Source organism: Pelmatolapia mariae, linkage group LG23 (assembly GCF_036321145.2).
Source record: "Pelmatolapia mariae isolate MD_Pm_ZW linkage group LG23, Pm_UMD_F_2, whole genome shotgun sequence".
Classification (NCBI taxonomy): Eukaryota; Metazoa; Chordata; class Actinopteri; order Cichliformes; family Cichlidae; genus Pelmatolapia; species Pelmatolapia mariae.
Genome location: NC_086246.1, coordinates 42,399,457 through 42,413,713, shown reverse-complemented (window position 1 = coordinate 42,413,713; position 14,257 = coordinate 42,399,457). Strand labels below are relative to the sequence as shown.

Below are 14,257 nucleotides of genomic sequence, written 5' to 3'. Positions count from 1 at the left end.
CGGCCACTTTATTAGGTACACACTGATAGTATATGGTTGTACCCTGGAACTACTGCAAACATTCATTTTGATCCAAATTGACGTGACAGTATCACACAGTTGCTGCAGATTTGTGGGTTGCACATCCATAATAGGACTCTCTCGTTCCACCACATCACAGAGGTACCGTTTTTGGATTGAAATCTGGTGACTAGAAGCCATTTGAGTACACTGAATTTATTGTCAAGCACAAGAAACCATTTTTAGGTGATTTGAGCTGCTGGAGTTGGTACACTGTGGTCATAAACGGACGGACATGGTCATCAACAATACACAGACGGGCTGTAGATGTAGCTGCTCAGTCGACACTAAGGGAACCAAAGTTTGCCAAGAAAAGATTCCCCACACCATTACACCACCACCAGCCTAAACTGTTGATACAAAGGAGGATGGATCCATGCTTTCATGTGGTTCACATGAAATTCTGGCCCTAACATCTGAAGGTCACAGCAGATATTGGCACTCAGCAGACAAGGCAATGTTTTTCCTCTTTCTATTGTCCAATTTTGCTGAGCCCATGTGAACTGTAGCCTCAGTTTCTTTGTCTTTGCTGCTGTAGCCACATCTGCTTCAAGGTTCGACATGTTGTGCATCCAACCACAGGACGTTCAACGTCACTTAAATAACCCGTCTTCTCAATTCTGATGCTCAGTTTAAACTTAAGTGGGTTGTTTTGACTATGTCTACATTCATAAATGCACACAACTGCTGCCATGTAATTGGCTAATGAGATATTTGCATTAATGAGCATTTAAAAACGGGCCGGTGAATGAAAAACATATCAAAAGAAATATAATCAGTTTGATTTTTAATTTATATATAACAGAAAGATGTGAATTAAACAGGCCAAACACATATGTACCATTATTTTGTTTTCTTTTATTAGTATAAAACAAAGGTTCAAAGGCGTTGAGATTATGAAATGTTGGACATCATTTACCAACAATGGAAAACCATCATCAAACCAGTCATCAAGGTAGAATTCATCCTCACTTGCAGGACATTGTCTACTTTGAAATAAAGGTTTGGTTCTCATGGTTGTTGAGCATTGTGGTTGAGTCTATAACAGACATCTAGAAATCTGACCCAGCAGCCTCAGTTTGTTGGTAAACTGTGGTTTCTGGCCTGCTGTTAGGACTGTTTTAGACTGAAAGGGTCTGTCAGGCCTCTGGTCTTCTGCTTGTTGGTACAGTGTGGTTTCTGAATTACAGAACAGATATGTTCAAGCCAAAACACACAGAACATCACAATATTGTGAGGTTTCTGGGGTTAATGGAGAATGGAGTAATTGAGGGGGGCTGTATTTCTGTGCTATGTGAAGTGCAGGATTGAAGTGTACTGCAACATTTTTCTATGTAATAACTAATCTCTGCGAGCTAACGGTAAGTAGTTTTAGTGATCATCAAACTGGCACATGAAGCTCCTACAGTCTACACAACAACTGCATTAGTGTAATATATTTTCTCATTGGATTGTATGTATGAATTCATTTCAGTCTTACTTAAATGGGCAAACAGATGCTCAATAACATATCCATCTAGTTACCCTTTATGGTAGTTACATTGTTACTAAGATCCAGCATTTGTATATAGAGAATACTCAGCGCTAGAATACAACTAAGTACATTTACTCAACTACAAAAAAAGTACTCTGAAGTACTTCTGTTTTATATTACTTCTTTTTTTTTGGTGGGAATTATTTCCCACCGAACAGTAACATCTGTTTTTTACTTTATTTTTGCCATATAATACAGTGATAGTGCTGCAACCTCATATTTAGTCATGGCCAAAGATTCAAATAATGAGGTCAGTGTATGTATAAGTAATCCCTGAGAGCACAAAGCTCAAGCTTCAGACTGCTCTTTCAGCAGTTGTTCTGGTCTTGGCTCTGATGATCTCAAAGAGAGTAGATATCACTCAAATTATTTAGGCGCATGAGTCCTACCCACCAGCTTTTCAAACCTTCTGCTTGCTAGTAATAGCCAATCAACAAAGTTGGCTCAAAGGTAAAACAGCTTGCACGATCTGAGGGACTGCACCAAGTATTGGTGTCAGATAACCACCGATTACTTTAACCTGGGAATCATGAAAAACTACTGTTGTAGTGTATAAGAATAAACATATAAATGTGGAAATGAGCATAAGATGTCCACTTAGAGTTAAAAATTTGCAGAACATTAGATAAAAGTATGGAAACTTTTATCTAATCCTAAAGCTAAAAGTATCATTAAACTAATCTATGAGCTCTTAATGGAGCCTTTCATTAAGTGAGCTGTCTTTATTAAATAATGTCATTACTTTCATTTCTGTAGCTCCTCTGATACTCCTGCACAACCATCGTCAGACTGGGTAAGCTGGGAGTGCAGGCTGAATGAAACAGGCAGCAGCGTGTTGCTCGACAGAAAAGGTAGCTTCTGGTTACAAACTTTGGACCAATCAGGGCGCTGCTTCGCTTTCCTGCAGCAGGAGCAACAGAAGTTCAACCTGGACCCCTTCACGAAGAAACTATCTGCTCTAAATTCATACTGACAATGCCTTTTCACTTCCGCTGACATATCTGATAGCCAACTAATTGTCACTGAAGGAAACATTTCCGAGCGATGACAATGTTGGGCATGTATGTGCCAGACAGATTTTCTCTGAAGTCGTCAAAGGTCCAGGATGGAATCGGTCTATACACGGCGAGGCGAGTCAAAAAGGTTTGTAGTTTCTGACTCGGGCAAATTTGTAACCAGGTTTACACGCGGGAAACGTTTCGTGTTGCTTTTTAAGAGACTCCTAGAGGTGTAGATACTTTTTTCTGTTCGCCTTTTCCCACTGATAGTCGCTGTCAAAATCTCAGCCAGAAGCCAAGGCGTCTGTGACGTGAAGTGCCACGTAGCTACAGTAACTCCGGCTGTTTCTCCGGGTTCACTTCACGTATTCCTGCCTACAAAGAAGGGTCGTTCCGCGGATAGACATCCATGTTAAATCCAACGTAAAGATTTTAACTTAACGCCAATTAACTTATACATTCACATTCATGTCCCCCCACCCTTTGTTGCCATATATGCAGAAAAGGAGGTGGGAATGTTGCGGAGGATGAGTGGGTTGAAGTGTCTGTACTGGGGATGTTTGGTCATTTAAATGTGTGGTAAAAGTTGCAGAGTGTGAACATGAATACAACAAGAAGAGCGGCACAATTTGACCACGCCCCCTGGAAAGTCAAAAGGAAAAATGTCCAGTACTGAGGGATACATTTACATGTCACATTAAACAGTAGGCGGGCCCACCAGCCACCCAACACTCATCAGTGCAGAAATCATGTCCTCTGGGGTGTGTTATTATGGTTTAATGTCATTCACTTTTGGCTGTCACTGTGTTCTTTAAAAGCATCGTGTTTGACAAGTAATCCCTCTGTTTGTGTTAAAGGGAGAAAAGTTTGGCCCCTTTGCTGGTGAGAAAAAGCTGCCCAGTGAGTTGGATGAAAGCTCGGACACCAGGCTGATGTGGGAGGTGAATGCGCTTCTTTTTTTAAAATTTAAAACCTCAGGGAATGGAAATACTGAATCTTCAGCCAGTTTGACAGACATCCTTCAGACCAAGTAGTTTTAACTCCAGAGTTCCCACGACTGCACTTCTGAAAGCAAAAACCAAATATGTAAAATGCTGTAACGTACCTGAATCTTTCCAATTAATGTACAACAGTGTTATTTCTGTGATGCTGCATAACACGACAGCTAAAGCTACAAGCTATATTTCAGAATAAAATCTTATGTTTAATAAGAATTTAACAGATACCGCAATCCAATACCCTGTTCAAGGTTAATCCGGTATTTCTCTGCATTTTGGCCTGTGATTTCTAACCATAATAATCAGGGTGTTGTGGTGTCTTGTTGCCATGTTTAAAATGTCTGCAAGAAGTGAGTGTTGGTCTTGTCACATGGTTTCATTTAAATTTCTATTCAAAGTCCAAAGAGATACATTTGTCAAAAATGTCACCACCCCTAACAATAAATAGTACCCAATCCTGCAGTCTCACAATGTCAAAGCATCATTCCAAAAAATCTTTCACTGGATTGGGATCAACTCCAAGTGTTAACCACGTTGGGCCAAGACCAGTCTTTGGTGAAAATTTCATTCAAATCCATTTCTAACTGGATGAGTAATCTTGCAGTACTGTGCAAACATCTATAGCCAGCCATCATTTCCTTATCTTTTGCTAGGAAATTTGGAAATGGGTGTAACAGTTTATTGAAACATGTGCAAACATACATGGAAATACAGTATAAATAACAGTATATATTGCATATATACATTTTGTAAGTCAATATTTGTTATGACTGCCCTTATTCATCATCACAGTCAGCACTCTCTGATTCATGACTGATAGTGTTGCACATCTTTTTTCTTTTTAATCCAGGTATGCTTTTACTGTATTGAAAGTGTGTTTGGGATCATTGTCACATGAAAAAATCAAGCTGTTGCCAATCACACTTAACAGATGGTACTGATGGTGTCAAAATCCATCAATTTTGACAAGATTCCCAATGCCGCTGGGTGAAATGCAGCTCCAAACCATGACAGCCTCCATCCTGCTTTACAGATGGATGCAGACGCTCAGTGTTGTTCCTCTCTACTGACCTCCATAAATACCGATGATGATTTGAACCAAAAATTACAGGTTTGGATGCATCACTTCATCAGACCTGTCACCACTGATTTTCAGTCCAGTTCTTGTGTAGCTTGGCATACCTCAGTTTTTTCTCCCTGGTTCCCTTTACTAAGAATGGCTTCCTGACAGCCACGGTTCCACTGTGACCATTTCTGGTGATGCTTCAGTGAGGCACCTCTCAGGTCCTTTGTCAGGTCTTTGCTGGATTTTTTTCTATTTCTTAAGGACATTACTTTCAGATACTGCTTGTCTGATGCCTAACATGTCTTCTTTTATTCTCCACTTGTCCTATTTCCACATATTTTTAAGGAAACACTGCAACCCATGCCAAGTTTTCAGCTAATAGCTCTTTGAGAGCTATTATTTGGTCCATAAAAACAATTTTATGTCTGTCAAACTGTGTTATATTTGGCTTTTCCCGCGTAGATTCAACTAAAGCACCTAAAGATATCATTTAAACTTGGTTCTTTGCTTCTATAGTTATGTTGTAAGCTAGGTGCCTGTTTATGCTTGAATGAGTCATAGGTCAGTGTTTTAATGCTGACCAAACCAAACTAAACCAAAAAAACCACCCAAGACATTCCTTTAAAAATGGTCACATACAAGGACTGGACTGAAAATGAGTGAAAAAGCAGCCAATGTTCAGATAAAAAGTTCAGAAAGTCTGGAGAACTATTTCTCAAGACCACTTTAAAAAAATTACAAGAAAGTCTGGCTCATTGGAAGCTAAATTTACATAAAGGTGACTCAAGACTTTTGCACAGTACTGTATAAAAAAGGAGACAAACTGAACCAATCAAATAACCTCTCTGGTGAAAGCAGCTTGTGAACTGTATTAAGACCAATTTAACCATAAACAGCTGCAGCGGAGAAAACAGGCACATAACAACTTTAAGAAACATGTTTTTGTGTATCATTAATACAACTAAACACAGTAAATATTCTTATAAAAATCTGTATGACAATTCAATGCAAAAAAACCCCCAGATCAGTCCTTTATCACATGATGCAGCTGCTTGTGGGTCTGTCTGAGTACATTCTTGTTTTTTCTGTGATAAAGGAAACATTTAATTACACTGCAGACAAATTAACCATAATGCCTGACTGAAAGTGAGTCTTATCTCGTCTTGTGTAGAAACGCTGTGATGTAGTTATCTGTAGCTGCCACACTGGTGTTCATATGTAAGGCCAGCACACTTTGATGTACAGAAGACGAACCTTCAAAGAAGGCAATGAGAGAAGAAGAAGAAAAAGAATCAGTTGTTCTCATCTGACAGCTCATGTCGTTGCTGTTTCTTTTTTTCCCCCCTCTAGGTCCGTGGCAGTAAAGGAGATGTTCTGTATATTCTGGATGCGAGCAATCCCCGCTATGCCAACTGGCTGCGGTTTGTCCATCAGGCGCCTTCGCAGGAGCAGAAGAACTTGGCAGCCATTCAGGTACATTTCCACTCTGCAGACAATGAATCCCTCAGACCTTCCTGAAAGAAAGAAAATGATAAATATTACAGACATCTGTCAAACCTCCAAACCCGAAGTTAGAAATTATGTAAATTATTTCAAATTTGATCTCAGCAAATACGGAAATCTTATTTTCTTCTGGAAAAAACCTTGAAATCAAGATGGAAATGACAGGCTTTTTTCAGCAGCTATTTATTGTTTTTGTTGTGTGAAAAATCACAGATGTGCATGCGAGATAAAGCAGTTGCAAAAGAGCGACGTTAGTAGAAAAAGCACGGGTAAGAAAAAAGTCTGGAGACCTACAAACTGAACTGAAATGGAATACTGCTTGAAAATTGATTGTTTTTATAATGATTAAAGGTTTAAGGCAAAAAGGGAAATTTCTGCCAAAAAAATTCAGAGTTCATTTATATTGCAAAACAAATTACTTTGGCTCGAAGTCTCTTTGTTGCCAGATGTTTAAACTGTTAAAGGCTGTTATTAACGTAAAAAGGACATTAAGTTGGAGAAAGAGAGAAGTGTATTTGTTTCTTTTCTCTGTTTTTATCCTTGGTGTCCTTAGGATTTATACATTTTTCTGGATTTTGTTGAGGGAATATTTTGCAGCTGCAAAATTCCTTTTCTTAATTTATTTCCAAGACGAGCTTTTATAAAGTTATTATATTGACAAATAATGTGTTAACAACAGTTATGCGGGAAATGAGAATCGGAAAATATGCTGAATTTTCCAAACGCACAATGTAGATTTTCACAGTCTTGTGAATACAGTACAGTGGATATGGGAAAGTTCAGCTTCTGCGCTTCTGTGTGAAAGATAAAAAGAGGTTATCCGCTCATCTTGGGAAAGATGAAAGATGAAATGAAAGTCCAAGGAAGAGCAGATGAACATTTGAGGTCTGAGGGCCAAGTTGCTGCCGTTAATAGTTGAATACACAGAGTGATCGGTCTTTTAAAGGTCACACATGTGAGTTAAATCTCTGTGTTTCATCAACGGTGACATTTATTGTGTAGCTTTCATCCTCTTAATCATTATTTATGTATATTTAGGGTCCCACAGTTAAAAACCAAATGACAGTTTGATTTTATTAACATGACCTTTAAGGCAGGGAAGTGAATGACAATATTTTTAAGAGTTTCACCGTTTGACCTGTGGCCTCAATCAAGCATTAACAGACTGCTGTCAGGGTGTAATGAGTTCAGCTAGCCTTACCGCAGAAGGTTAAAACTGTTAGCAACTGACTTTAATTTTTAATTTTTACATTGTTAAATATATCGAGTCACGTTCAGCCAATGTTCAGGCTGTGTTTGTTTTTTTAGGACGGGGAGAACATCTTCTACCTGGCTGTGGATGACATAGAGACAGACACGGAGCTCCTGATAGGCTACCTGGACAGTGATATGGAAGAGGAGGAAGAAGAAGAGGAAGAGGATATTAAAGATGAAGATGAGAACAGTAAAGAGGCCAAGCACCTTGTAGAAATGGGTACAGTGAAATGTTTTAGTTTGCCTTCTTATGTGTACACATTTACAGGTGATCGGTTTATAGCACACACATAAAAAAACAAAACTTGCCCTACAATATGACGTACTGTGTTCATTAACCTTAATAGAACTAGTAATAAAGAAGGAGGACCACCCCTGCTTGCTGTGTGAGAGCAGTTTTCCGAGTGAAGAGATCCTGGCTGCCCACCTCCAGAGTCTGCACCAGAGGCCCAGCACAGAGGAGAAGGAGTTCAAATGCAGGAACTGTGGCAAAAAGTTTCCCATCAAACAGGCTCTGCAGCGCCAGTGGGTTTACTGTTTCATTACTTGTAGTGTAGTTTTATTTCATGCTCAACGTTTCTCTGATCTATTTAAAGCCATAATCAGGTAAAATTAATGTCATATTTCATCTTTGGCCCAAAACTGAATTAGCAACAGTCTTTGGTGCCTGGCTATTACAAGTCTTTACAAAATATTTAATATTAGTCTGGGCAAGCATAGAGACCTAGAGGCTTGAACGTGAGTGGTTAGTAGAGGCATTCATTCTAGTTTTACCTTTCGACATAGATATGCTAACTGCTCTCCCTTCTTTTAACTCTTAATGCTAATTTAAGCTAACTGGGTGCTAGCTTTAGCTTTATTTTCAGTATTTGAATGAAGTGTCTGTTTCAAAAAATGTTTAAATTCAGTTTTTTTAAAATTTACTTAAAAGAAGAAAATAATTCGACTTTTTTCAGTGGAAAATCTTTTAATAATGTTACGCTGATGTTTTTCTGCTCTTGATTATTTGTGGTAGTCATCCTAGACTTGTTTTTATTTTCAATCCTCCCACAGTGTTTTGCATTGTTCTGAGTCACTAGACCCATCAGCTGACTCCAAAGCCCACCAGTGCTCCCTGTGTCATTACACATTCAGCTCAGAGTCCAGGTAACATCTATTATCCAAACCATAGTACAGGACAGTGTAAAGCATGCAGTTGTACCACTGTTACTCTGTAACTCATAACTCTTCCTCTTCTTCTTTCTTCTTTGATATCTCTGTGTGTGCAGTTTTGAACAACATAAGGAAGCCTGTAAAGGAGATGCCAGGTTTATATGTAAAGCCGAGAGCTGCGGCAAAAGATTTAAGAGCAAAGACGCTCTGAAGAAGCATAAAGGAAATGTTCACACAGGTTGGCGCCTCTGTCTCTCTCTGTTTCGCAGTGTTTCTCTGTGATGTTCACTGCCTCGTTCTCTCTGTTGTACACATGCGTAGCACTTTCATGCAATGAAGATAATCGTCCATTAGCAGCCTCAGCACTCAAGGAACTGCAGTTAGAGTGCGTGACCTCGATCAGTTAAAATCTCTGCGATGTTAAGACACATCTCTAATTACTTGCGTTCCATAATTGCTGACCTGTGTGTGCTGGGGCGGCTCACTTTTTCAGATAATTGGACTTCCATAGCTATTTATGATGGGATGTAGGGCAGTGGGAATCTGTGCAGCCTTACATATCAGCCCGAGATTAAGACATTAATCTGAGAGGTTGATGGAGCTGAGATCTGTGCCTTTATGTTTTTTCCCAGTGCAGTCAGAACTAACTGGTGTGTGTGTGTGCGTGTGTGTGTGAATGTGTGGGCGAAGGGGGAAGTGGATCAGACGCAACAGATGTGGGTCATGTAATTCAGACGGGGATAAAGGGAGGGTGTCACTGGTCCCAAAATGGTGGGATCACTGGGGCTATGAGTAAGGGAGTTCAATGACAAATAAAACATTTGGTGTTTTTCTTTAACCACGTAATGATGTGTCAGTGTACCAAAATTGTTGTTCATTGCTAACAGCTCTGTACGTGGAGTTTTGTAATGCACTTTGTTTGTTTCTTTATAGGGAGTGCACGACGGAAACTCACATGCACCATATGCAACAGAAAATGCTCCTCTTCCCTGAATTTACAAGAACACAGGAAGGTGAACTTCTCTAACATCTTCTCTACAGCTCAGTTTATCCCAGGCGGATACTTTGCATTGGATCTGAGAGGATTTGCTCAGCTTACGCAGTTTTGCATGATCCATTTTTACAGCGATGTCTCTTTGGTGCAGTTTCTCGCTCTACAGTGGTATCCATCAATCTCCACTGTTTCTGTAACCCAGTCTAACCTCTTAATCTTGCGTCTGCCTCTGCTTCACATGCTTTTGGGTTCATTTATTCCCTCTTTACGATCAGGTTTGAACTTATTTGGGATAAAAGAGCAGAGAGAGGATGGCGGTTTCTTTTTCACTAGCTCATCCCACAGGTCTGTTGAAATTGACGAGGCTCTGTTTGCCGAGCACAAGGTTTTAACAGGGTCCCCTTTCTTACTGATGGATTACAGATTTGAATTTAGCTGTTTAAATAGTTCTTTAAAACATTTTTATACAGACAAAATTAATTTTATTGCTGTGTATATAAACCCTTTTTCAGTACATGATTTTTCTATGTCTAACACGTGCGATTAGGCAAGTTTTTCCAAGCTACATTCCTCTGTTGAGTAGGCTAATGGGTCATCCAAAGATGTATTTTCTTTGCAATTACATTCTATTAAATTAATTGCATTAACTAGTTATTAATAATGTTGCTGACATGATTGAGGGGTTAACGTTTGCTATGACAATGCCAAGATAAACACTAGAGAATGGTATTTATGTAAAAAAAAAGTAAATGCGTGGTCACACTACAGCTATTTGGCTTTAGCTTATATTCTCTTCTATTTATGTGTAAATGCTGCAGTAAGAGCAGATGTGGCTGAATGTCTTGATTTGCCAGATGGGCTTTAAGGCATGTAAAACATGGTGCACAATATTTGTAAAGACATTAGATATTATCATTTTATTTTTTATTCCAGCCTGTTTTGCTACATTTTTAAACATTTTTATCGTCAAACTATAGACTGTATATAAAAAATGGACACAGCCACTGTGACATTACCCATTAGCTGTGAAGCTCTGTTTTGAAACTTTGATTTTGGCACTTTGGGTTCTTCTATGCTGTTCTTGTTTTTTGTGAACATATTTTAACCAGATGGTGATGTGTTAAATTATTAGCTAATGCTAGCATGTCTGGTTATTAAAGTGATCCCTGGTAGTTAGTATAATTAGACAAACGCGTTCAGGACACATAGTCACATAGTTTGTGATGGTTGCTGACGACATAGTGATCTGTAGTGAGAGTATGGACCATGTGGAAGAGAGCCTGGAGAGGCGTACCCCAACGGTCGCGGCAGATGGCCGCCCCTCCCTAAGCCTGGTTCTGCCGGAGGTTTCTTCCTGTTTAAAAGGAGTTTTTCCTTCCCACTGTCGCCAAAGTGCTTGCTCATAGGGGGTTGCATGATTGTTGGATTTTTCTCTGTATGTCTACCTTACAATATAAAGTGCCTTGAGGTGACTGTTGTTGTGATTTAGCACTATAAAAATAAAACTGAAAAAAATTGAATTGAATTGAATTGAGGTGGTGGTATGCACTGGAGAAAAGAAGAAGGAAAGTCAGTAGAAGTGAGACAGAATAAATGTGTGTGAATGAGAGACAGACAGTTTGAATGGTGAAGTTGCAAGGAGTAGACATAGTGAATGTGGATGAGTCAAATACCTGGGGTCAACCATCCACAGCAATGGTCAGCAGACGGGGGAGAAGAGTGTCCAGCCAAGGTGCAGCAGGTGGAAATGAGTGCCAGGGGTGATTTGTTACATCACCCCTTTGTTTACAAGATGATAGTGAGATCTGCTATGATGTATCATAGCAGATTAATATGCATATATGCAAATATCAATTTGGGGAAACTATCAATTGAGACCAAAAAAGTTTTTGTATCAGGCTATAGGCATGCTGGCCATGTTAACATGGGAAACCTATGACCGTTATAGTTTGTGTCACTTCTGCATTAGCATAATGTGAACCAGCCTCGGACTGCAAGAAAGGTCTGCTTAAATGCACTTAAAAACAATCTCAACTGCTCAAAACAATCTCTTACCAGATGGTCTTGTACGCCAGCATAAGTTGAGCCTGTTTAAGGATCTTTGCTGAGCTCAATCATATTCAATTGAAGAAAAAGATGCCTTTTTTTCATTCTTTACACGTGGGTCAAGCCAGATCTTGATTTGCAGAGAAAACTCTGAGGCATAAAATAAGCCTGCTACTGTCAGCAATATAAAGCTGCTTTAATATTTTCAGTTGAAGATCATGTGCTTTTTTGTGTAAGGGTCATGTTGTATGACTATGCAAACTGCTCTCTGTCCAGTTGTACGCATTTTATATATAATAGTAATTCAAAGGTGTTAAGGAAAAACTATAATATCTTAGTCTCTTTTCTGTGCTAATTATCCCTTCATTTTAGGCTTGAGAACCTATTTTGTACAGCTCTTTTCAGTGATGTTGGTTAATAGATTAGTTTGCAAGTTGTCTCAAATAATTTGTCTTATTAGAAGTCATTCATTAATTATCCCAGTTGGTGATTGTGAAATGTAATTTTCTGCTGTCAACATCTATCATCCAGATTAATCAGCTGACATTGTTCCATCCCTGTCCACTCATTCATCAGCAAGCTTCTTCCAAACTGTGCAACTGTTGTAAAGTCACCTGGAAGTGACACAGTTCTGCAGAGAATCATTTAACCTACTTCACCTGTCTATGCATCGGTATTCTCCAGTTTCAGATCTCCAAGGGGTTTTAAAATAGGAGTGTGTGATATTCCTGTGTGGCCTCCGGATCTGTCTGTGTACCAGTTTTACATCTTCTATTATAGTAAAAGTGTTTTCTAATCGCACACTATTCTCTGAAAGTAAAGTAAAGATGTTTCTAAAAATTTAGGCCACAACCACATGGGGTTTATATAAATTACCTATTTTTTTTTACAGCAAGAATCGAGTATAATGCAGAGTTGATTCCCATTAAAAGTGTTATATGTCACATTTCTGACAAAAATCTGACATGTTCTTATAGCTTCAATCAAAGCCAATGGGCATTTAGTATTATTCTTACAGAAGAGCAATCAAACTTTCCTTACTGATAATTTGGCTCCAAAGCAGCTTAAAAACTGCCTTTATCATCATTTAGCTGAACAAGGTTTTGCAGAAGCAGCTGACAAGAGGAGCTGCGTTACATTAGCATATGCTATTGTAGCTGTACGCCAGGGAGCTATTGAATATGCAATTACTGGAACTGTGCTGTGAAGCAGAAAAGGGATTGAAAGTTTTCATCACTTTAATTGCTTTTCCGTCTGTAGACATCAGTCTAATGAAAGCGGACAAGATTTAGTTTCAGTTGACCATCGCACACTGAGATCCTTGAACTTTCGCAGCTCATTTCCCCTGAATTTTTTCAGTGGTCAGCAAGAACAAAACTTCAAATGCTCTCGCTCTGTTTTTTTGCTCCTGTACTGTAGATACACGAAATATTTGAATGCCACGCATGTGACAAAAAGTTCATCTCTACAAATCAGCTGAAACGCCACATGATAACACACTCAGGTAAGACGATGATGCTGCAACGATGAGCTGACCTTTTTGCTTCATGCGTTCTCTCTGCTTCTCTGAGATAATCTCTGTTAATCTGTCACTGATCAGAGAAGCGACCGTACACCTGTGAGATCTGCAGTCGGTCATTCAAGCGTTTGGACCAGGTGACGGCTCATAAGATCATCCACAGCGAGGACAAACCGTACAAATGTAAGCTGTGTGGGAAGGAGTTTGCACACCGCAATGTCTACAAGAATCACAAGAAGGTGAGCAAGTGTATAAGATGTGAAGATCCACTTTAGATTTTTATGTTCTATAATTAGGTAAATTATGTTAACTATACCACTGTATCCAGATGATTGGTGCTTTCAAAGAGGAGATACTCCTTAAAAGTCAGTGTCACTTCAAAGCTAGAATTATTAGTGAAGCTGTGATCAATCAGGATCTCGTTGGTTGCTGTTATCTGTGGGGTCTCTGGGCATTTCCACCCTTGAGGTTCCCTGTGTTTACTTTTGGGATTGAGCTGTCACTCAGACAGATATGTGGGGGGGACAGACGGGTGTCGCAAAAACAGAAGCACTTTGAATCTAAAGCCCCTCAAGCTGCTTGTCTTCATCAAGTCAACAAACTAAATTGGCTACGGAGCCTTAAGTAAAATCCTCTTGCATCAATTTAAGAAGCCTCCCCGACGTCCACGTCGAGGCGGGAGGCGGCTTGCGTTACACTTCATAAACATGCTGCTCGATTCTCTTTGCAGACGCACTCTGAGGAAAGGCCTTTCCAGTGTGAGGAATGCAAAGCGCTGTTCCGCACCCCCTTCTCTTTACAGCGTCATCTTCTCATCCACAATAGTAAGTATTACCATTGATATGTCCATCAGACTCCTCAAACACTGTTAACATAGAAACCCCCTATCTGGGATGATAGTAGTAGATAAATCTGCCACTATCCAGTTGAAACTGCTGAAAACTGCTACTGTGCACATACATGAGTACAGCAATATGACCAGCTCATACATTTCCTGGCTGATTGTGATCAGCTGCAGTGGAACCACCATATTTACAGTTACTCCCACAGGTTTCTGTTCAGGATTCTTTGAGCTCCATGTGTTCTCCTTATAATGCCTCAGAAGCTGTAAGTTGATATCTCCTTACAAAACA

General features: G+C 39.5%; 1 protein-coding gene across 1 annotated transcript in view; it reads left to right on the top strand.

The window, feature by feature from the left end:
• The first annotated feature begins 2,551 nt into the window (after positions 1–2,551).
• Positions 2,552–14,257, top strand: part of prdm5 (PR domain containing 5) — a 42,398-nt gene continuing 30,692 nt past the window's right edge. Inside the window, exons 1-11 of the mRNA XM_063467277.1 lie at positions 2,552–2,737; positions 3,450–3,533; positions 6,007–6,129; positions 7,468–7,633; positions 7,761–7,938; positions 8,467–8,559; positions 8,682–8,803; positions 9,499–9,578; positions 13,025–13,109; positions 13,206–13,363; positions 13,855–13,948. Coding sequence (XP_063323347.1) covers positions 2,639–2,737; positions 3,450–3,533; positions 6,007–6,129; positions 7,468–7,633; positions 7,761–7,938; positions 8,467–8,559; positions 8,682–8,803; positions 9,499–9,578; positions 13,025–13,109; positions 13,206–13,363; positions 13,855–13,948 — 1,282 coding nt within the window. The 5' untranslated portion in view covers positions 2,552–2,638. The remainder of the gene's footprint in view (positions 2,738–3,449; positions 3,534–6,006; positions 6,130–7,467; positions 7,634–7,760; positions 7,939–8,466; positions 8,560–8,681; positions 8,804–9,498; positions 9,579–13,024; positions 13,110–13,205; positions 13,364–13,854; positions 13,949–14,257) is intronic.